Below are 22,306 nucleotides of genomic sequence, written 5' to 3' on the forward strand. Positions count from 1 at the left end.
AGTGGTATAATCAAAAATGATTATAAATTCTAAGAACCTAATTAAATAATCCATTTTAAAAAATGATTATACATTCTAAAGGCATTCAAGGAAGCTGTCTTTGAAACTGCATTGTCTGTAGAATATACTCACTCAGTGGACGATAGCACATAACTCATACTATATAGATACAATCATTGCTTTCTAATGATGCATTAGAATTTCTGTCATTAGTGATGGTTTAGGAAGAATTCTTTGGGACTTCTTGATTCAAGCTGCTTGATCAGAATGATGTTTCTGGAATGAGGCAGACACTAGCGTCTAAAAGTTAGAAAATCAGCTGCTTTAGGTGCCTCAGATAAATCACTGGACTTTTGGGGATCTCAGTTTCCAGATCTGTCAAATGGGAACAATCCAGATCTGCCTTAACTACTACACAGGATCATTTTCATGCTCTAAACAATTTTGGTGTCATGGGTTTCGAATGAGACCGAGATTTAAATCCCTCTTAGGAACTCTGATACTGAGAGCAAGGCATGAATCTCTTTGAGCCTCAATCCCTTATCTGTAAAATGAGAATTAATGGCAGTTTAATGAGATCACGGCTGTAAAGGCCAGCTGTAGTTCTGTTGATGGTGGTGGTATTTACATTTGGTAAGGAAGGGAGTTGTCCTGGAACCGCTTTTTAATACAGTCCTGCAATACTGGGAAGGTGATCTGACCCCATTTGACCTAGAATGTTCCTCCATACCTTCCTACAGGAGATAGATCAGAGAGTAGAGAGTTCAGAGCACCAACAGAATTAGGTTTTATTTTTCTCTTACTTTTGTCGTGTGGCTCTTAGCACTTGTTCATACTAGCCCAACCGCCGCCGCCCCCCCCCCCACCCCGTATCATTTTACGAATGAAGAAGCTTTCTCATCAGGTAGATTGTTTGATTTGCCTTAAAAGATCTCCTGCTGAGCTCTGGATGGCATTGGATCAATAGAAAATCATAGACTTTTAGCGAAAGATCTGCCAGGTCAACGGTTCTTAACCATGACTGGGTCACAGGCCACCTTCAGACTGATAAGCAATAGATTCTCTGCACAAAACACAAAATTTTTTTTTTTATAGAACTCTTGCAGTTCTATCTAAAACTACAAGATGATAGAGTTTCACGTAGACTATTAGGAGAAAAACTGCTTCAGGAGTCTAAGAGTTAAGGTGTCATATTTGCTTAACATGAACTTTTTCCTTCTCGGTCCTTGAAAATATATTTATTGTATCTCTCTGTTCTTAATACAGTTAAATTACATAGGTTCCAGTTATCTCCCCTGAGTATTCCATTTCACGAAACACTTAACAGTAAGAAACGGGAAATGCTCTTGTTTCATTTGCCCTTAAAAAGTGGCCCATTTTTTTCTTCAGCGGTCATGTTCTCATCGGAGACGTGGGTTGACATTTACTTACAGATTGTTCACTTGTTTCTTCCAGTGAGTGTGTCCGTTTGAAACCAACTGACATACAGCCAGATATTTTCAGCTATCTCTTACATTTGATGTACACTGGCAAGATGGCACCTCAACTGATTGATCCTGTTAGATTAGAACAGGGGATCAAGTTTCTGCACGCCTACCCACTGATCCAGGAAGCCAGCCTGGCCAGCCAAGGAGCCTTTTCTCATCCCGACCAAGTCTTCCCCCTGGCCTCTTCCCTGTATGGCATTCAGATTGCAGATCACCAGTTGAGACAAGCCACCAAGCTTGCCTCCGCCCCTGAGAAGCTCGGGCGGGAACCCCGGCCACAGCCGCCCAGGATGAGCCAGGAGCAGGTGCCTGAGGCCTCCCAGCTCTCGCAGCTGACTTCAAACCTGGCCCAGGTGACTCGGACGCACCTGACTCCCTCAGACCCCCTGCAGACCTCGCTGTCTCCAGAACTCGTTTCCACTCCTGTGCCCCCCACTCCCGCTGGGGAGGAGGCCAATCTGGAAGCCTCTTCCTCGGACGAGCAGCCAGCACCCCTCACCATAGCCCACGTCAAGCCGAGCATCATGAAGAGGAACGGGAGCTTCCCGAAGTACTACGCCTGCCACCTGTGCGGCCGGCGCTTCACGCTGCGGAGCAGTTTGCGGGAACACCTCCAGATCCACACGGGGGTCCCGTTCACGGCCGGCCAGCCAGGAGAAAGCCGGGCGCCCCTCTCTCTTTGTAGCAACGCGGCCGACCTGGGGAAGGACGCCATGGAGGTGCCCGAGGCCGGGATGGTCAGTGACAGTGAGCTGCCGCACATCTCCGACTCCCCCATCATCGACGGGCAGCAGCACTCGGAGACGCCGCCGCCCTCCGACATCGCGGACATCGACAACCTGGAGCAGGCCGACCAAGAGCGCGAGGTCAAGCGGCGCAAGTACGAGTGCACCATCTGCGGCCGCAAGTTCATCCAGAAGAGCCACTGGCGGGAGCACATGTACATACACACCGGCAAGCCCTTCAAATGCAGCACGTGTGACAAGAGCTTTTGCAGGGCCAACCAGGCGGCCCGGCATGTGTGCCTCAATCAGAGCATCGACACCTACACCATGGTGGACAAACAGACCCTGGAGCTCTGCACGTTTGAGGAAGGCAGTCAGATGGACAACATGTTGGTCCAGACCAACAAACCCTACAAATGCAACTTGTGTGACAAAACGTTCTCGACTCCCAATGAGGTGGTTAAACATTCGTGCCAAAACCAGAACTCGGACGTTTTTGCCCTGGACGAGGGGCGGTCCATTCTCCTGGGCAGTGGGGACTCTGAAGTCACGGAACCTGACCACCCGGTGTTAGCTTCCATCAAAAAGGAACAGGAAACAGTGTTGTTAGACTGAATGTGACCTACCTTTTTAAAAACTGTCATTTTTACAGAGACTATCTCCTCTCTCTTTCTCTGCCCTCCCCCCCCCGACCCCCCAATTCAGAACTGTAGTTCTCCATGGCATGATACAAACAGGTCCCCGGCCCCTCTGTCCTTCCCACCCCCTCCCTGTCCCCAGCCCTTCCTCCGCAAAGGCTTTGTGCATTATAAACCTGGAACATACTTACTTCGAGTCAGGGGATATTGGAGAGATAATGGTCAGTAGTACTTATAAACTCAAATAGATTTTGAGACGTTTTAGATTATTTAAAAGCCTACTTGGAACTAATGAAGGGTATATAACAAAACAAAACAACTAGAATGCAATTTGGTAAGCGAAAATTATGACTTTCCCTGGGTAATAAGTCTTCCTTCTCAGAAAATGGCAGAAAATACAGCATGCTTCTTAAAGATACCGCTGGGCTCTGTACTATGCAAAATCTAGAAGGTGTGGGGAAACTTGAAACCCAAGCAAATGTTCTTAGTATTTATCCTCCAGGTCTTATTTCAGAATGCATCCTTTGAGATTATGTCCAGTCAAGAAAAATCATTCGCTAAGAAATCTACTTGAACAAAACACAAAAGAGAAAAAGTAATAATGTGATGGCAATCTTAATTTTTGGATAAAACATGACAAAGCTGTGAGTTTGTGTGTTTGTAAGAAAACGTGTGGATATTTGCGATAAACAGGTGTATTAACGCACATGCCTTATCAAATTGCTGGCTTCTTTCAAAGTTGAACAAGAACAAAATTCTCTGTTTTAGTTTCTGATAAATCTGTTGGTTGTTTTTAAAATCAGATTTGAAAGTACTATTCTATAGATTGTCTTTCTGAATAGAAAACGACATGCCATTCCAGCAGCTGCCAGTGTTAAATTTGTTTTAGCACCGACTGGCTGCTTTAAATCAGTGTATGTATGCAGGAAAGTGCATCTCAGAGGGGAGGTTGTGAGCAGAGCATGTAGTAACTTTAATGACTTTAAATGTTAATGCTGATAGTTTACTGGCAAGATTCATTGAAGCATCCAAAATGGCAGAGAAAAATCAGGACAAAAAAACCTAACTGCTGTTTGGGGAAAAAACTTGATTTTGATGTTTCATCTCCACCTTTTTTTTTTTTTCCTTTTTCTTTAAACACCTGAAATTTTCCTCCATTGGCCTGAAAGCAGTAAAACGCATCCATTAATCTTTCCTTAGGCCAGTAACAGAATGGTCTGACAGGACAAAACAGGAGCCAGAAATAAGGACCGAAGGGAAAAGGGAAGCTAGCTGTGCTGTATGTATATGTTTAAAACTGAATATCCCGTCATCCTGTTTCATGTATAGTTGAGTTCTCAGATTTGTAAGTTTTTATACATACTTTCATTGAATAAACATTTAATTAAATGGGTATTTTATTGTATCTGCATATTACTCTATCTCCCCAAAAAGATGCCAGGAGGGGGACGTGGTCTGAGGAGGCATCTCCTTGCTGTACCCCTCCTTCTGTCTGCAGAACTTTGGGCAGGCGGGTCCCCTCACTTGAGTGGCATTTTCCACCTCTGTACAACGAAAACCAGGTAACCCCTGGATCGGCAGATTGTGGGAATCAAATGAAGAATCTGTAGGAGGGTGCTATGGACAGTCCAAGCTTGGCCAGGAAGAGATCGGGAGGTCATCCTACCCAACTTTATTTTACGAGGAAGAAAAAAAAGACTCCCAAGAGGGGTTTACCTAAAAATGACACAAAGTCGTGCTACATAAACCTAGACTTTTTTTTTTTTAAGATTTTATTTATTTATTTGACAGAGAGAGACACCATGAGAGAAGGAACACAAGCAGCAGGGGTGGGAGAGGGAGAAGCAGGCCTCCCGCCAACCAGGGAGCCCGATGCGGGGCTCGATCGCAGGACCCCGGGATCATGACCTGAGCCAAAGGCAGACGCTTAACGACTGAGCCACCCAGGCGCCCCTAAACCTAGACTCTTAAGTAGTGAGAGGTTTCCACCTAGTTCATCTTTTTTTTTTTTAACTATATTCACTGAATCTCCCAATTTAAATGAGAGTCTTGTGCCAAATTAACTTCCCTGAGTATCTGGGGAAGGGAAATCCGGGCATGTCCCCGCTGCCCTCCACAGCGCTCCCGGCAGCTATGAAGGGACCTGGGTCACGGCCAGGGGCTCTTAAAGAGCAGAAAGTCATGGGAATCACGAGGGATCTGGTGGGTGAGGAGAGAGAGCGAGGCTAAGATGCCAGCCAGCCCCAGCTCACTTCCTGCAATTTGGTGGAGGGGGGAGGGCAGGAACTGTGTGGTCAGCTACTCATTATGGGTGGTCCAGGGGCTCTTACCACTAGCTTGTGGCTACCTCCTCTTGTGACAGACCTGCCAGTCCTCCGCACCCTAGGATGCTCGCTGGCTCTTTAATCACAAGAGGTTATAAATTTAACCATTTATTCTTAATTTTTGATGGTCCCAATTTAAACAAGCTTTGGAAATTTCAGTTGATGGTGGGATCGGTCTGAACACCTAAGCTTCAGCACTTTTTTTTTTAAGATTTTATTTACTTATTTATTTGAGAGAGCGAGAAAGCACATGAGAGGGGGGAGGGTCAGAGGGAGAAGCAGACTCCCCGCTGAGCAGTGAGCCTGATGTGGGACTCGATTCCAGGACTCCAGGATCATGACCTGAGCCAAAGGCAGTCGCTTAACCAACTGAGCCACCCAGGTGCCCTAGGCGTCAGCATTAATTGGCATTGTCACTCTCCACGTTTTAGCCCTTATTAACACCTCTGCTCCTACCACTTTTCCATTCATAGGGAAAACAATTAAAAGTGATTCATTCGTTCAACAGATACAGCTAAAAAAATTTGTAAAGTACTGTAGGATTTTACCTTACCATGGGAAATAACGGCTGTAATGGGAAGAAAGCCTTGCCATCAAAAGGTATTTGTTAATTATTCCCCAATAAACTGGAAAATATATACATATATAAAGTTGCTTTGGATAGTGATAGAAGAATGGAGAGTGGAGTGGACCCCAAACATCCTCCTTTTTAAAGTCATGGGGGGACACCTGGCCGGCTCAGTCAGTGGAGCATGTGACTGTTGATCTCGGGGTTGTAAGTTCGAGCCCCGTGTTGGGTGTAGAGATTACTTAAAAAAAAAAAAAAGTCACAGAAATCAGCCACTATTGTTATTTGTAATTTCCCTCCCAAGAAAGGGAAAGAGCTGAGGCATGCAGAAAGAGCCCTTCAGTTCAAAATGTCAGGCCTTGGTCAGGCATTTCAGGTAAAACACTGAATTGCTATGTTTAAAAAAGATCGAGGCACTTAGGAGGATGGTCCGGGAGGATGGTGTGTGGGGGGCGTGGGAGGAGTACTTTCTATGACTTGACTGGGAATTACGGTGGGGGAGGGGGAGCCCTCTTCACTCATTCACTAGTAAGGAATGTTGAGACGAACTTACTTGTATGGAGAGTAGTTTATTGGAATGGAATGGAACTTGTTCTTGAGGTTGACTGCATTTTTTAGGACAATTTTCAGAGTCCTCAAAATACTTAAATTGCATTTTGCTTTGCTTTAATTCTCCATTTCAGTCTGGAACAAATTATTACTATCCATCATTGGCAAGTAAGCAAGATTTAGGCTTAGAAATCTTTGGGTAAATAAAAAACTGTCTTAAGATATAGGTCAACTAATCTGCCTCTTCTAGAACCAGCTCCTTAAACACAACTGGAAGAACATCAACTAAACCGTTAACAGCTCTCTAAATAAAAAGTAGACTCAGAATCTTTAATGTGAAAAAAACTGGACCGGGATGAAATGATATTCTGTGGTTTCATTCTCCTTGGACCAAAATAATTCTGAACATAAAACATGGTTATTCTTGACCCAAGTTTGTGCTATTCTCTGGGAAATACATAATCACCTGCCCTGCCTAATTTCCTGGCAGTTATGAACATCGCTCCTTGTGAGGAAGGCATTGTCAATGGAAGGGCTGAGTGGGGGAACGTGAGATCCTCAACTGGGTTGTCTGTGTGCTAGGTGCTTTCATTTACTCCCAATCATCCTGGCAGGCACGTGTCCCGTTTTTATAAATGAGGAAATTGAGGCCCAAAGAAATTAAATAACCTGAGGTTATCCAGCCATATAGACAGCCAGGATTTTAAACCCCATGTGGCTCCCTCAAAAAGCAATGCTCTTTCTACTCCCCCAGGGATGTTCTACACCCAACAGGCACCTTTGACCAGCCCTTGGCAATCAACAAGTCCTGTATTGTTGTAACTGACAAGCCTTTGATTCAGCAAAAGCAAGAAGTACAAGACATGGATGGCTTTCCTTGCTCATCTGACCTACTTTTTTGTATTTGGTTTCAGACCTAGGTTTGTCCAAATTATATTAAGAGGGGGGAAAAAAGATATTTTCCCAAATGTGCAAACACTTCTAAGGGCTAGAAGCAATTGCTGGGGGAGAGGTGCCAGGCACAGGGGAGAGCTTTTTCACCTGTTAACCCATTTGTTCTGCTATTGAGGCAATTAACTTAAATCCGTTCTAAAACCTTATATTACAGGGCGCCTGGGTGGCTCAGTCATTAAGCGTCTGCCTTTGGCTCGGGTCATGATCCCAGAGTCCTGGGATCGAGTCCCACATCGGGCTCCCTGCTCAGCGAGAAGCCTGCTTCTCCCTCTCCCACTCCCCCTGCTTGTGTTCCTGCTCTCACTGTCTCTGTCAAATAAATAAAATCTTTAAAAAAACAATAATAAAATAAAATAAAACCTTATATTACAGCAGTGGTCCTACAACAAGCACATCGGAATCTCCTGGAGGGCTTGATAAACAGACTTTCAGCCCGGCAGAGTATGTGATTCAGTCCATCTAGGGTCAGGCCCAAGAATTTGCATGTCTAATAGGTTCCCAGATGAGATGACGATGATGATGATGATACTGGGAGCCACATTTTTTTTTAAAGATTTTTATTTGAGAGAGAGCACGAGCAGGGGGAGAGAAAGAAGTAGACTCCCCACTGACCAGGGAGCCCGACGCCGGGCTCTATCCCACGACCCCGGGATCATGACCTGAGCCAAAGGCAGATGCTTAACCAGCTGAGCCACCCAGATGCCCCCAGGAGCCACGTCTTGAGAACCATATATCATTTCTGCTATATTACTGTCCTTTCCTGGTTCTACTTGCTTCTCAGAATTGCAATAACCGGGGGAACTAATAAGGGGCCAGACAGGGACCTGTGACATTTCTAGCATTCTGCTTTCTTTGAAGCAAAGTGCTCCTTAATGAGATAGATATATGCTCTGTACACATTGGCACAGGAGCCCTTAGAAGAAATGGGCTTTACTCTAGACCTCCCTCTTCTCATTCTAAATGCCCCTGTAACCTGTGAGCACAGAAAAGAATGAAGCTGAAGTAATCAAATACCCTAAGTAGTTTTCAGGGAGGCCACCTAGTTTCCTCCTTGGTAAAAGAGGCAGGGATCCAGCTGAGGACACAAAATGGCATTAGGTGGTTCATTAAGGGCACACAACCCCTTAGAGGTAAATACACAGCCCCCATTTCCTAAGCCAGGGCCCTTCTGCTACCATCACAATACCTGGGAAACCCTACCTAGCTGTGAGGCGTTTCATTGTATTTCTATAATTTTGTCAGCAAAAGAAAAGGAACTCAAGAATCTCATCTTTGCAGTTAGGCTGTGTCGCCTATAAGTAGACAAATGTGGGAGAGAACCGGGAGCCTGCATGATACAGCGTCCAGAGGAACCTGGGACTGACCCAGGACACTGCAGGCTTGGTCCCTCCCACAGGCCCTCCACCCCCAGGTAGCGTGTCTCTCCTGCCAAGTCTCCCTGGGGAGAGGTGCAGCAGGCCACAGAAGCTGAACAGGCAACAGGGAGGAAAGAAAAGAAATGCAGATGACACACAGTGGATGTTTCATGTTTAAAAAAGAGCGCGTCTTAATAAGGTGTATCTTCATAACATTTTAGGAAGATCGGTGTCATTATTCTGAATCTACCAAAACCTTCAAGGAAAGGTGGTCACCAGCAGTCATGACGTTGGCTCCGGAGACGGTTTTATTTAAATTTCTCTTTCTAATTACTAATGTGAATGCATTGTGGTGCATTTTGCTTTCTAGTTCTTAAAGTACGTTCCCAACAGGAAAATCTTGTAAAGCATGTAGTTGTTAAGTTCTGAAATGACACGGCTGTGACAAGGTAAGGAGCCTCCTCTCTCTCAGTCACCCAACCAAAGTTTGTGTGTGAGATTTTAAGACACATTGCCAGGATCCCTGTAGGTTATTTCCCCTCTCTGGGTCTCCCAGGACATAGAACAGAAGCGCCATTGCTGTTTTGTTGGTCTCAACTCTTTTGAGACCCACATATCCAGCTGCTGATCCTGCATTTGTCCTTGGAGAGCTCACGGGCCTCTCTAATTGAACATTTCCCAAACTGATGATTATCCCCTGGCCCCACCCATGACAGGGCTTGGCTCCATATGCAGGCTGGTAACCCAGAAACTTCCTTCTTCACCCCACATAGTTCCCACGGCAGTTAATGAGGTGCCATGCCCTGTTGATTCTACCCTCCTAAATCTCTTGACCTCATGCACAGCTCGCCAGCCAAACGGCCACTACTTTAATGTCAGCCATGATCAACTCCTGCCTGGACTTTATACTTTTGCTGGTCCTCCTCCCAACCTCCAGTCTTCAAATCTCTAGAAGCTGGAAGCAATTCTCCAGATGCATTACATTTTTTTTTTTTTTGAAGATTTATTTGAGAGAGCGTGAGCGAGCACGAGCGGTGGGAGGGGTAGATGGAGGAGCAGATTCCCCAGAGCAGAGAGCCTGACACGGGGTGAGGGTCCATCCCAGGACCTCAAGATCATGGCCTGAGCCAAAGGCAGAAGCTTAACTGACTGAGCCACCCAGGCACCCCTGAGATGCATGACATTTTAGGTAAAAACTCCTTTCTTATGAAGGGCTGTCCTGGGCCTTGCAGGATGACAAGGCCCCAGGGCCTCAACACATTTAAATTCCAGTAACACCCTTTCTTACCACTGAAACCAAAACCGCTACAAGGGAATAGACTAAACAGCACCACAACCCCTAACACTTCCTTGGGAATCCCTAACACACACAAGGGTATCGCTTCACTTCCCTGCTAAGTTATCTTAATGATTTATAGCAAGTCTCACTCCCTAAAATGGCCCACTGGCCGACTCTGCAATATTATTTCTATAAAGTCTTTTGAAAGAACACAAGTTATGTTCAGGTTTCAAGTTCTAGAGGAAACCCCACCTGCTTTTCCAGGTATCAGGTGAGCTCCTGAAGCTAACAGGGATGAGTAGAATCAAGCACAGTGTGGTTTTTTAAATTAACCTAATTTATAGTATTGCCTCTGTGCTAGTTAATTATACCAAGTTATTTGGAATTAGAATAAAAGGTTGAGTTAGAGGTAGGCTTTAGTACTCAATATCCTGCCGTGGGAAAATAGCATGTTCAGTCCTATTTCCTTTATTTAGGAAATGCTATTCTATCTCTGGTCTCCAAATATGAGTGTTATGGTGAAGCTGTTCTTTCTTAAGATTTATTCATTTGAGAGCGAGAGCGAGCGAGCACGAGCAACGTGGTGGGGAGGGGTAAAAGAGGGAGAAGCAGACTCCCCGCCGAGCAGGGAGCCCAACGCGGGCTCGAACTCAGGACCCTGGGATCATGACCTGAGCCGAAGAGAGATGCTTAATGGAGTAAGCCACCTAGGAGCCGCTGAAGCTGCTCTTAAGACGTTAATGTAAAACTTGTGTTCCAATTTTCAATGTCAACAAGCAATGGAAGAACATGCGAAGTTTTGAGATCACCTCACTCATAACTGGAGGTAGGGCACTGGAACACTTGTCTTACTTATAGAGATCTAAAAAGTAGGGTTGAGGGGCGCCTGGGTGGCTCAGTCGTTAAGCGTCTGCCTTCGGCTCAGGTCATGATCACAAGGTCCTGGGATCGAGCCCCGCATCAGGCTCCCTGCTCGGCGGGAGGCCCGCCTCTCCCTCTCCCACTCCCCCTGCTTGTGTTCCTGCTCTCGCTCTCTCTGTCAAATAAACAAATAAAATCTTAAAAAAAAAAAAGTAGGGTTGATTTCTAAGCTGTGACAGCATTAAAAAAAGTCACGACTACCTTCACCACCATGCCATCCCCAAGTCCTGGTCACCTTAACCAAAACCTTCGAGGTTAAAAACAAAACAAAAACCCTCAAGTGACTTAAAAGCTGGTGGTTTTTTTTTTTCTTTTTAAAAGATTTTATTTATTTGACAGAGGGTAGAGAGAGCACAAGCAGGGGATGCGGCAGGGAGAGGGAGAAGCTGACTCCCCGCTGAGCAGAGAGCCTGACATGGGGCTTGATCCCAGGACCCCGGGACCATGACCCGAGCCCAAGGCAGACACCCAACCGAGCCACCCAGGCACCCCATTAAAAGCTGATGGTTTAAATCTTAGCTTTCTCATACATAAAACTAGGACCCAGATCCTCAGAGAATTTCCAGTGACACAGGTGGAGATGGTAAGGAATTTGGTGGGGGTGGGGGGAGAAATCTGCATTTACACAAGAATTATGCCAGGATGTCCAGCAGCAGATCCATTTCCAGAATCACATTAGAAATGAACAGTCACATAGGCTTGAAGTTACAGGACTCTGGTTGTGTGTTCAGCTTCCATCCTATCGCCACCTGGGACTTCTGGGGCTGGGTCCATTTCCTTCCTTGTAGAGCTGGGTGAAGGGTTTCTAACTCCGGTTCTAGTTATTGGTTGGGATTTCGGAGGAGGTCTGTGTGACTATCCAAAAACTGCATTTTGGGGAGTTTGAGGTCAGCCAGAGGCTTAATGAGATTCTAATTAAAGGGCTCTTGGCCTCCAAAAGGTTAAGAATCACTGATAGTTTTTTGTGCATTGTACACTGTCCCAGGTACATTCCAAACTCCCATGATGCTCTGTGGAAAATGTTGCAAAGGATGGATAAGTAATTAAAAGAAGTTAAATGTGCGATGACTATCACACCAGTAGAGAAAAGTAATCAAAACTGAATTAAGGTGAAATTACAGAAAGAAAATCCATGGCATTTAATTAGGTTGCATTTTATTTAGATAAATGAAAATTTGCCCCCAAACAGAACTAGTAATCAAATATTGTCTCAGGTTAAAAGGAAACTGCTATGTTTGAAGCTTACACTGAAAGCTAACATTTCCAGCCCTTGACTATTTGTAGCTCCAAACACCAAAGGAAAATACTGGAACACAGTATTCATGACAGAGAGAGGCAACTCATGTGTACCATTAGCAAAATAACCTGAGGGGGAACATTTTATATTCCTCCATTACAAGAAGTGGTGAGAGTTTACAAGTCTTGCATTGCATTCTATTGTACATGGTTCCACAGTAATGCCAAAAATAGCAAAATATAGGCACTTGCTCCAAATTCTGCAGTTTACATTTGGTTATTATGTACTTCATAAATTAACAGCAGCTTTAGAATTATAATACAGAATTCTATTTCATGCTACTGTTAATAGTATTTCCTCCGGTTAATGAAAATGTTGCTTAACAGACATGGGTATAGAGCTCGTACAGAGGTAATCCGGGGCACATCCAGACAGGAGTATGAAAGCACAGTCACTGCTGGAAAACCACTTGCCAAGGCCAGAATGGCTTGGCCACAGGTGGTCCGAGAACAGCAAACACAAACAGAACGGAGTGGGGGGGATGGGATTTAAAAAAACAAAAATCACTTACCACTTGACTACATGAATCTTTAATTGGTTCAAAGCGAAGCTTCCTCCTGCCATAGAGACGAAGTTAGTGTTTGGACCTATCAGGAGCCCCTTACAAGTTGCTCTCATTTACAAGGGCCTCTTGGTCGATCAAAAACTGACACCAGCACTTGGATTTTTTTTAAGTCTCAAGTTGGCAAAAGATATTTAGATCAGAGGGCTTTTTTTTTTTAATTTGGGGATTTTGAAGTTTAATAATAAAGAAGCTCAGATGACTATTATATAGGAGACTAACTCCTAGAAGGATATTAAACATTTACCAACTATGAGGCCATATACTGTTATCTGAGGTGTCTCTCTAATATGGCCCTTTTTTTGGTCGTCAGGTTTGTTGATCTAGGATCAACTACTTTCTAACAGCCTGTTTTCCATCTGCTAAACTAGTCTTTCTAGGACATTTTAAAGTCATTAACTAGCAGTCGTAATTTCAGTTTGCAAACTCAAGTTCTGAGTTTGAGTGCAATTTAAGATGTCTCTGTGGCCAAGCTATTTCTATGTGTGAAAAAGTGGGACACTACATAGGTAATTGTGGCCAAAGTCTGATGAAGTCTTTTACATATTGGCATAAATCACAAATCATTTTGACATTTAAAAAAAAATTCCCAAATCGCCTGATGGACAAGGCATTTTTACTATTAGGCCTTCTTAAAAATTTCTTTTTAGATTTTTCTCATTGTTTAAAACCAAAAACAATAAAAGAAAATTGACCTTTTCAAGAAGACACCACCAGATGGTAGCACTGGATCAGTTCTGTCAGTCTGAAAAGCTCCTGGGTCATCTTCGATGATGCCTCTCTGCTGGGAGTTCCTCTGAACATTACCTCAAACCGATATCCACAGGTGACACCATGTAGTGACCACACTGGAAACTTCTACCTTATCTGCTTTTAGAACTCAGGAAACATGCCCCAGGCTTTCTAGTATCTAATAAAACCAGCAAATCTAAGTGAAGCATATATTTTATTTAAATCAGTCGTCAAATCACAGTTTATCCAAATGAACATGATGCAACACTGTCCTCCAAAGAGTGGGCATAAATATGGCACAGACACAATCCAGGACCTATCAAAATACCATTTGTCTAGAACCTGACTTTACTTTGTGCTGTGTGTGAATGTCGTCCAGCATAGAAGAGTAGAATCAAAACCTTAAAACAGCCAATTGTTTTCTTGATAAGATGAAAAACATTTCTCACTACTTTGCCTCGGGATTTAAGCACATCTCTCCAAACAGCCTCAACAATTCAGAGAAAAGGCTTAAAGTTAATCCACTACTGAAACAAACTCCCTTCCAACCCCCACTGGGCTAGAAAGAAAAATTTCACAGTAACAATGGAACATTCTGTATGTTCCCCCCCTCCCAAAAAAAGGCTTTTTATTTTTAGCACACTGTGCATAATGGGAAAGTGACCAATTTTAGAGCGGTAGGAAACACGGACCCTACTCCTTAGTGGATTTTAAAGTACAAACTATAGCTTCTGATCAGGAATGTTGTCTCTAGGAGGCTGTTTTCACAGGTTACAGCTGAGGCTTAGAGCTTCCCAAGGCTTGACCACGGCTGCACGCCCCGCCACGTCCTGTGCAATACAAAAGGAATGTACCATACTGCACATTTCCTTAATGGTTAAGAAAAAAATATACAACAGATACAGAAAAGGAGGGTTATTTAAAACATACATATAAATACATAAAGGAGGATACTCCAGTTTGAGAAGCAGAACTAGGTTTGGCCAACTCCAGTTCCGGGTTAAGAATTTAGGACCTTAAGTCAGAAACATTGTAATATGGTATCAAGGGAAAGAAAGGGGGTGGCCCTGCGAAGAGGGAGTGTTAAATGGCTCTAGTTCCCGATGCAGCCTCAGGATTGTCAGGGTGCTCCAGAAAGGAGGTCAGTCAAGGGGCCTGTTCTTCGGTTCTGAGTCTGAAAAACACTGGTTTCGAGTCTCGTCAGCAGCATCCGTCCATCTCCTCCTGCTGCTGCTCGTCTTCACATTCTGGTCTTGCAAACCCATGGGCTGGACCTGTAAGAAGAAGGAAGAACCGAAAGTCAATCAAGTGTCTCCTCCTCCCTCGTTCAGTTCAGGGGCAGTGGAAGCCCTCAGAGCAGAGTGCCGCCCCTGAGAAAGCGAGGGGGTCAGGACCCACGGCAGTTCAGGCTGGGCCACCCCAAAACTTGGGGCCTGTGGCTCCCCAACACCAACATTTGGGCCCATCACACGCACTGGGAGATTTTTAAATGCCTGTTACTACTGATGGGGGGGGGATTTTTTTTCCTAGAAAGCTATCAACCAAAATTTCAAGCTGTAGGAGGATATCAACTTACTATGGACTTCTGGTTATTAAGAAAAATTCAATAAACTGGCTAGTATGGTGCTGGGAGTACAACATGTTTCTTATGCCTTCAAGCCAAACACACACATGCACCCTTGTGCACATGCACATGCCCCTTCATTTTCTCTGAAAGCAGGCGCACGGGGGTAAAATGACCTCACTGTTTTCATGACACCACTTAAGACTGAATGACAGGGCAGTGAGGGAAAAAAGGGAACCTAGATCTTGATTATTCTTTCCCCAACTAAACGTTCTGCATAAAGTCATAATGATTCAAACTCCTGCTTCCCTAATAACAAATTTTGCCATCACATGGCAAGAAAGGGAAAAGATTGTTTTAGGAGAAAAGGAAGCTTGCTTACATGATGTTTTAGGATCCTGTGGGTTCTGATTTTGCCAGTTCTCCCTCCTGTTTCTGAGTGTCGTCCTGTGTTTGGGTTTTGATCTCTTCTTCTGACTCGCTGTGGACTTTTCCCTCCTGAAATTCTACTTCCTGGCCACCTTCCTTCTCCTTCGGTGTTGGTCCATCTGTGTCCGGGGACTCTTTGCTTAAGCCTCCTGGGGACCCAGCATCTTCCAGGGCTGACTGCTGGTTCTCAGGCTCATCAACAGCATCACCTTTTTCATCTTCGTGGGATTCAGAGAGGGACTCCTCTATCCTTCCTTCTAACCCGGCACGATCACCATCTTCTAAAACAGACTCGGCCCCGGTTGTTTGTTTCTTTTCCTCAGACGGGAGAACTGCCTCTTCAAGCTGTTGGTCATATACGCTGGAACGTTCTACCTCAACACTTGTGACCTCCGCCGAAGCTTCACTCACAGCTTCGGAAATGTCAGAATGGGTCTGTTCCACGGTGGTTAGTGTGGATTCTTCTTTGGCTTGTGTTCCATCCTGAGCCTGAAGCTCTTCTTCTTCGGTCTCAGTGTGCGCTCTCACCTCCTGGGTGTCCGAGATCATCGGCTGAGCCTGTGTCTGGAAATCAGCGGCTGTTTCTTCCGTGCTTACTAACTGGTCAACAACTGTCTGGATCACATTCTGTACAAGTTTACTGCTCTCAGTCTCAAGTTTCGAAATCTCGTTTTCGGCCTTTAAATCCTCCTTTCTTGTTTCGCTCCCTTGGACTTCCTGACACGCGGCCGGCCCGTCCTCTTCATGTGAGGACGGGCTCTGGAGTGTGGTTTCATCTCCTTCCAGATCAGCACTGATACCTCCAACAGGCTCAGCTGCTACGGTCACAGGGATGGACTCTGGCTGAGCCTCAGTCCCTGTGGGCACCTCGACATCCCCTGGCCGGGCAGTCAAGGCTTCTTCATCTTTTTCAGAGGATTCTTCTTCTGGAACGGACTGTGCATCTGCAGATTCCAGAGTTTCAGCGGCTTCTAAAATCTTGACAGTTTGTCCTAAGACCTTCTCCTCCACTGCTGCGGCCGTTAGAGTAAAGGACGCCTCCGAGCTCTGGACTTGAACTTCTGTGCGCACCGCTTCCTCCTGCACTAGCTGGGGAGAACTTTCTTCCCAAGCGGTAACCTCCTTTTCCCCGCCGATGACGGCCACACTCTCTGTCTGCACCAGCTGCTTACTAAGCTCATCAGATGTGGTCACAGCTGGTTTTTGCTCAAGTTCCTCTTCGGTGGCTTGAGTTGGCTTTGCTTCCATTTCCTCCCTCTCTCCTTGAGCTTCCATCTCTCTCTCCACTGGTGCGGGAGATGGTGTAGGGCTCTGGACTTCAATACCGTCATCCTTTTGAAATTCAGGTTTTCTAGTAGCTTCCTCTTTCAGGGCAACTTCACTTGTCGCTTCCTGACTGCCGGTTGTTTGAGGGTCTGCAGATGCATCGGGGCCTTTGAGAAGCGGTTTCTCTTGGCTCTCCCTGTCGGTGAATTGGCCTTCCTCTTGAATCGCGTCCGTCTTTGAAAGAATGGGTACAGTTTCCACTGGTATCTCTTTGTCTGGATGTTCTAGAACCTCTTCCATTTCTGAATGTCCTTTATTTTCTTCTTGGGATGGAAAACTAGCAGGTGCTGGAGGCACCTGTTTGGGTGCAGGAACTGCCTCTGCTTCTGGGACCTGGGACGGTGTACCTGAAGCAACCTCAGTATCTTCGTGCTTCTCCAGGATCTGCTCTTGCTGTGTTACATGGAGAGCTTCAAGATCTGCTACTGGGGTGCTTCCGTTGGTCTCGCTGTCTGTAAGGGTTTCAGCTGAGTCAGGAGCAACAGCCTGTTCCAGGATCAATTCTGATTTTACCCCAACCAAGGTTTCAGCTTGACAAGTGGTTCTAAGCTCACTGGACTCTACACTGTCTGTGACTGGAAGAACTTTCTCAAAGCTTTCTGGGGTGGCCTGTAGGACTACTTCCCCTTGTGTCAAAGTCTCAGCTTTAAATTCTTGTGCACGTACTTCCAACACTCCATCTGTCTCTTTCTTCAGGTCTAGCCCTTGAGAATCCTCTTCCGCTTCTTCGACCTTCTCTGGTACTTTGGCTCCTCCTTCCCACACTGTCTGAATCATGTCTTCTGGCAGCGGTGATTCTTCTCGAACTTTTTCCGCAACTGCCTGCAGGACCTCTTGAGTCCGCCTCTCTTGGTCTTCCAGGTCTGGTACACTGCCTTCCACCTCCTGAACGGGTGTTGCTTCCTCTGTGGTGTCTGGAGAGTCGGTGAGCTGAGAAACAGCCGAGACCATGTCGGCGGTCTCTTCAGCACCAGATGCTTCTGCTGCTTCTTCAGCACAAAACGCCTCTGCACCTTCTGCAGCTGTCATGGCTTCCGAAGTTAATTCCGCCTCACTCACAACTGTGTCATCAATGGCCTCTTGACCCTCTGGCAGAGTTTTGGTAACAATGGAGGTTTCCTCTGCAAGGACTTCTCCTTCAAATACCTCCCCAGATAGGGGTTTGGCTTCATCTTCTGTTTCTTCAAGAGGTTCTGTCACCGAAGCGGATATCCAAGATGGCGACCTCTCTTCAACACTGGAAACAGCTCTTGCCCCGTCAAGGACAGTCACCGTCACCCCATGAACAAGACTCGTACTGAGCTCCTCTGACACAGAAACAGCTACCTTCTGCTCAGGCTTCTCCTCACTTTTTTGGGCTTGCTGTGCTTCGGTTTTCTCCCTTTCCACTGCATCATACTCAGACAGAGGTACCACGGCCGGGACATCAGAATCATCTTCGTTGACCTCTGCTGGCCCTGCATCTTCAACAGTGGCTTGTTCTGCTTTCCCATCTGACCTTTTCTTCCTTCGTCCGGGAATAAATTTCTTAATGGAGACCCAAGACTCTTCTTTTCCAGGCTCAACATCTGACGCTGAATGTTCTATACCAGACCCAGGTACAGAGTCTTCACTTTTCTCTTCCAGTTTGGACTTGGATTTTTTTCTCGGAGTGACTAATCTTTTAAAGGACTCCCAGGTGGAAACTCCCTCCCCTTCGGTGGGGCTTCCAGCTTGCTCAGGTGAGGAGCTTCCTGGCCCTTGATCATGTTCCTGGGAACTGGCAAGGGCAGTGTCTGGTCCTGTGTCTTTGTCTTTTCCTGCATCATCTGCTTTCTGGCTGTCTCCTCCCATTGCTTTCAGTTCCCCTTCATCATCAGAAGATGATGCTTTTCTTGCTCTTTTCTTGGATGACCCCACACAGATTAAAGCTTCCCAAGATACTGAAGTATCAACTTTGCGCTTGGGTTCTTCTGGCTTCTGCTCTTCTCCATTTCCTTTGGCTTCCTCCTGCATCTCAGAGGCCGCACTCTCCGTGGAAGACAAGGTGGCACTCTTGACTTTATCCAATTCATCTTCTTTATCACTTTCAGAAAGCCTTCTGACCCGTTTCTTGGGCGTCACCATCTTTTTGAAAGATGCCCAGGGAGTAACACCTTCTCTCTTCTTCTCCCCATCAGAAATAGTTCCTTCCTCGGCTTCCCCCTCCTGGTGTGCGTCCGCGATGCCTTTCTCTAGACACGTAATCTCCTCTGGTTCCTCAGGGGACGAAGCAGAGCTCTCGCCCTTCTGTTCATCTGTACTATCTGGAGACTCTGCTGCAGCTTGATGGTGCTCCCCCAACTCTTCATCCCCTCCTTCCCTTTTCCCTTTCTGTTTCTTTCCAGAAAGCTTTTTTAAGCCAGTGCTAGTAAAAAGTTTCTTTAAAGGGCTTCCTTGCACTTTCATTCTCTCTTGTGAGGACAGCATGTCCACCTCACTCGCGACGCCCTCGGGGTGTGCAGAGGGCGCTTTCTCCTCGGGGCTCAGGTCAGTTGGCTGGGCGTAGTCCCCCCCAGGGGCGGACACTTCTTTTATCTTCCCCAGCTCCTCAGCAGGTGCGGCTTTCTCGAGCTCAGCCTGTGTCTCCACCCCCTTTTCAGCCGGCAAGGGCTCTCCTGCTTCTTCTCCCTCCGCCTTCTCCTCTTCTGTCTTGGTCTCTGGCATGCTAACGTGGACGTCGGCAACAATCTCTACTCTATCATCAAACACTTCTGTTGCTAAGGGGGCAGGTTTCTCTTCAGGGGATCCCAGCACTTGATCTTCAGAGGGCAGCTCGACTTTTTCATACTCCGCTGACAGTCTGGCAGCGTTAACACTCTCGGTGATCTCCTGTGGGTACGCTTGCTCAGGAACATCCACTTTCTCAGAGGCGGCGTCTGTCTTTTCCTGTTCTTGCGTGTCTACTTTTTCTGGCTCTGGGTCCTTTTTCTTCTCTGAAGCCTCCAGCTTCTCCTCCTTAGGCTTCCTGAAACTGGTCTTTTTTCTCCAGCCAGCCCACCCTTGAGTGAAGAATTTTTTGAAGGGTGATGCTGTTTCACTGGCCACTGGACTAGTTGGAGAGTCTGGAGATTTGGTGGGTTCTTTCTGTTTTTCTTCCCCTTCCTCTTGGTGTTCCTCTGCTGCTTGACCAGACTCAGCCTGAAGAGAAATCTCTGTGTTGCTTTGATCACGCATAAGGGTTTCTTGGGGTTTCTCTGTGGATTGTTTTAGTTCACTTTCTTTGGCTGTTGCTTCTCCGGTCTCCTGGCTGGGCTCCTGGTGGTCACCAGCCCCGTCTGCCGCTCCCCCTCCTTCACCTTCATCTTTTTTGACAGTGAGTAGCTGCACAGTGTCAGACTTCTCGGTCTTATCCTTTTTTACAGTGAATTTAAAACCGACAAACTTAAACACCTTCTTAAATCCAACATCATTAGCCTGGGACTCAGTAGGTTGTATCAGCTCTTCTAAATTGCTTTCTGAAGAAGGAATCTGGTCGATGATTTCAGGCACTTCCTCCTGCCCATCCTTTGCCATGTCTTGAACAACCACGGAGCCAGCAGCCATCGCTTTATCTGAGGCTCTTTCATTCACATCTTCAGACTCTCTCTGTCCAACTATTTACAGAAAAAGGAGAGCAGTGGAGAAGAATAAAATTATTACGGTTCAGAAAAATTACATATGTAAAAAACATAACCAAGTAATAGTTTCTTTAATGTCAGGCAATTTCATGATAGGGTAACAGTCTTCTCAGGATTTGTAAATCTCAGTCCATGAGGCAGCGTCTACTTCTTTCAAATGACCTTTAAAAATTCAGGTTTACAGATACTACTCTGCTCCTTCTGTTCCCTGTGAAGGAAAAATTAATATGCTCAAGTACCAGAATACTAGTTACATGTAAGTAGCTGCAACATCACTAAACTGGGGCAAGCAGATGGTGTAGGTTCTGCTGCAACGGAAAATGGAATCAATCATCACACCTGGGGCCAGAATCCAACCCGTTTTAGAGAAATAAGCTAACTAACAACAAAAGAATCTAGACAAATCTAAAGGAGGGGCATTCTACGTGACAACTAGCTGGTGGTCTCTTTAACAAGTCCCAAAAAACGAACCGGAGCTGCATGGGGAAATTCCAGACTGGGGTAGGGAAAGTACAAGGAACAATTTATCCTGACAGATACAGGAGGTGCTCAAAAGTGTAACACAGAAACTTGAAGAATCGTTATGTTGTACAACTGAAACTAATGTAATGTTGTAGTTCAACTATACTCAAATAAAAAAATACAAAATTTAAAAAAAGGTGGTGCTCAAAAGCTGAGAGAGGAATATCAGAGGGAGACAGGAAGTCAGCTTGAAGGCACCTCCTGCTAGACAAACACTGAAGCATAAGAATAATGACAAGGATGGGGTTACAAAACACTGAACAAAAAAAGAATCCATGGATCAAGAGTGATACTAAAAAAGTAAACAGGGAACAGGGAATACTTCTTCATGAAAAGTGCCAATCAATAAATTTAGATACAATTTCCACTTTGATCTATAGTCACTCATTCAAATTTCAAAATTCTACTGCATCAAGATTCACATTATTAAGGACAAGAGTTAACAAAAATGGTCCTTTTATAGCCGCTTACATATAGGCTCCTCCCAGACAATGGTAAACAGCTGTTCGGCTGTGAAAATGTGGAGCATTATAGTCTTTGAAGATGTATTTTTGTCATTCATCAAGTACGATCCACTTACATGAAATAACTTAAGTGGATTTTCTTTTATAGTTATTTGGGGAAGAGAAAGCCATGTTTTAGTTCAGTTCGTCAGTGGGGTCAATTGAACTGGACTTTTTCAATTGCTTAGAAAAGTAAAAAAATCATTTCTCATTATGTTCAACATAAAATAATATGCAACACTGTTTCATGGCAAGTGTGGTTATGAGAAGTTTTACTGTTTTGAATGTGGCTGTGACTGAATAAATGTGGAACTAGTCATATCACCATTAAAACCAGCCATTCAGAACCAAACCAAACAAAAAAAGACAGGAGTTAGGGGAGAAGTTTTTATATAGAAAGAACTGGAACGCAGAGCAAGGAAATTGTCTGATTTGCGATAACTTAAATGGTCATCTTATTTGAAAAAGCTTAGTTGTCTGTTTGTCATCAGATTAAGAAAACTGCTCTTTACCAGTATCTTTGAGGTAACTCATTCAGTCAAAAATCCAGAAATGCTAAAACCATTGGGTGAAAAGTTGTCAGGAAACCTACAGTTTTAGAGTATCAACACACAGATCAAAAGGAAAACCTTCCTTGACGGTGGAGAAATCTGACACATACTGCTTTAAACTTAAACAACCCCAATAATGGAACAAAACTATCATTGTGCTTTCTGATGTGAGGCACTGAGAAGGCCAATAGATCACTTATAGTGCTCCTGCCAAAAATGCTTAATGGAATCTAACTGTGAGTAAACAATCAGGTAAATCAATGAAGGATATTCAGTACGACAACTAGCCTGGCTGGATATGTCAATGTCACAATGGACAAAAATCAAACAAAAACCCAAGTAGACTGTCTGCAAGTAACTTTCAAATAGTTTAAGGAGAGAG

The 22,306-nt window shown here is 45.1% G+C and overlaps 2 protein-coding genes across 6 annotated transcripts in view; one reads left to right on the forward strand and one right to left on the reverse strand.

Annotated features, from left to right (window-relative positions):
• ZBTB2 (zinc finger and BTB domain containing 2) overlaps nucleotides 1–4,237 on the forward strand; it is a 32,064-nt gene extending 27,827 nt beyond the window's left edge. For all 3 annotated transcript variants that reach the window (XM_027603456.2, XM_027603458.2, XM_027603459.2), the window contains exon 3: nucleotides 1,456–4,237. In XM_027603456.2, coding sequence (XP_027459257.1) covers nucleotides 1,456–2,827 — 1,372 coding nt within the window. In that variant the 3' untranslated portion in view covers nucleotides 2,828–4,237. The remainder of the gene's footprint in view (nucleotides 1–1,455) is intronic.
• Nucleotides 4,238–11,935: 7,698 nt separating this feature from the next.
• The window catches only part of AKAP12 (A-kinase anchoring protein 12), a 95,588-nt gene continuing 85,217 nt past the window's right edge, over nucleotides 11,936–22,306 (reverse strand). For all 3 annotated transcript variants that reach the window (XM_027603453.1, XM_027603454.2, XM_027603455.1), the window contains 2 exons: nucleotides 15,338–20,324; nucleotides 11,936–14,665 (listed from right to left, as the gene is read on the reverse strand). In XM_027603453.1, the coding sequence (XP_027459254.1) occupies nucleotides 15,346–20,324 (4,979 nt within the window). In that variant the 3' untranslated portion in view covers nucleotides 11,936–14,665; nucleotides 15,338–15,345. The remainder of the gene's footprint in view (nucleotides 14,666–15,337; nucleotides 20,325–22,306) is intronic.

This window comes from Zalophus californianus, chromosome 7, assembly GCF_009762305.2.
Source record: "Zalophus californianus isolate mZalCal1 chromosome 7, mZalCal1.pri.v2, whole genome shotgun sequence".
Taxonomy (NCBI): domain Eukaryota; kingdom Metazoa; phylum Chordata; class Mammalia; order Carnivora; family Otariidae; genus Zalophus; species Zalophus californianus.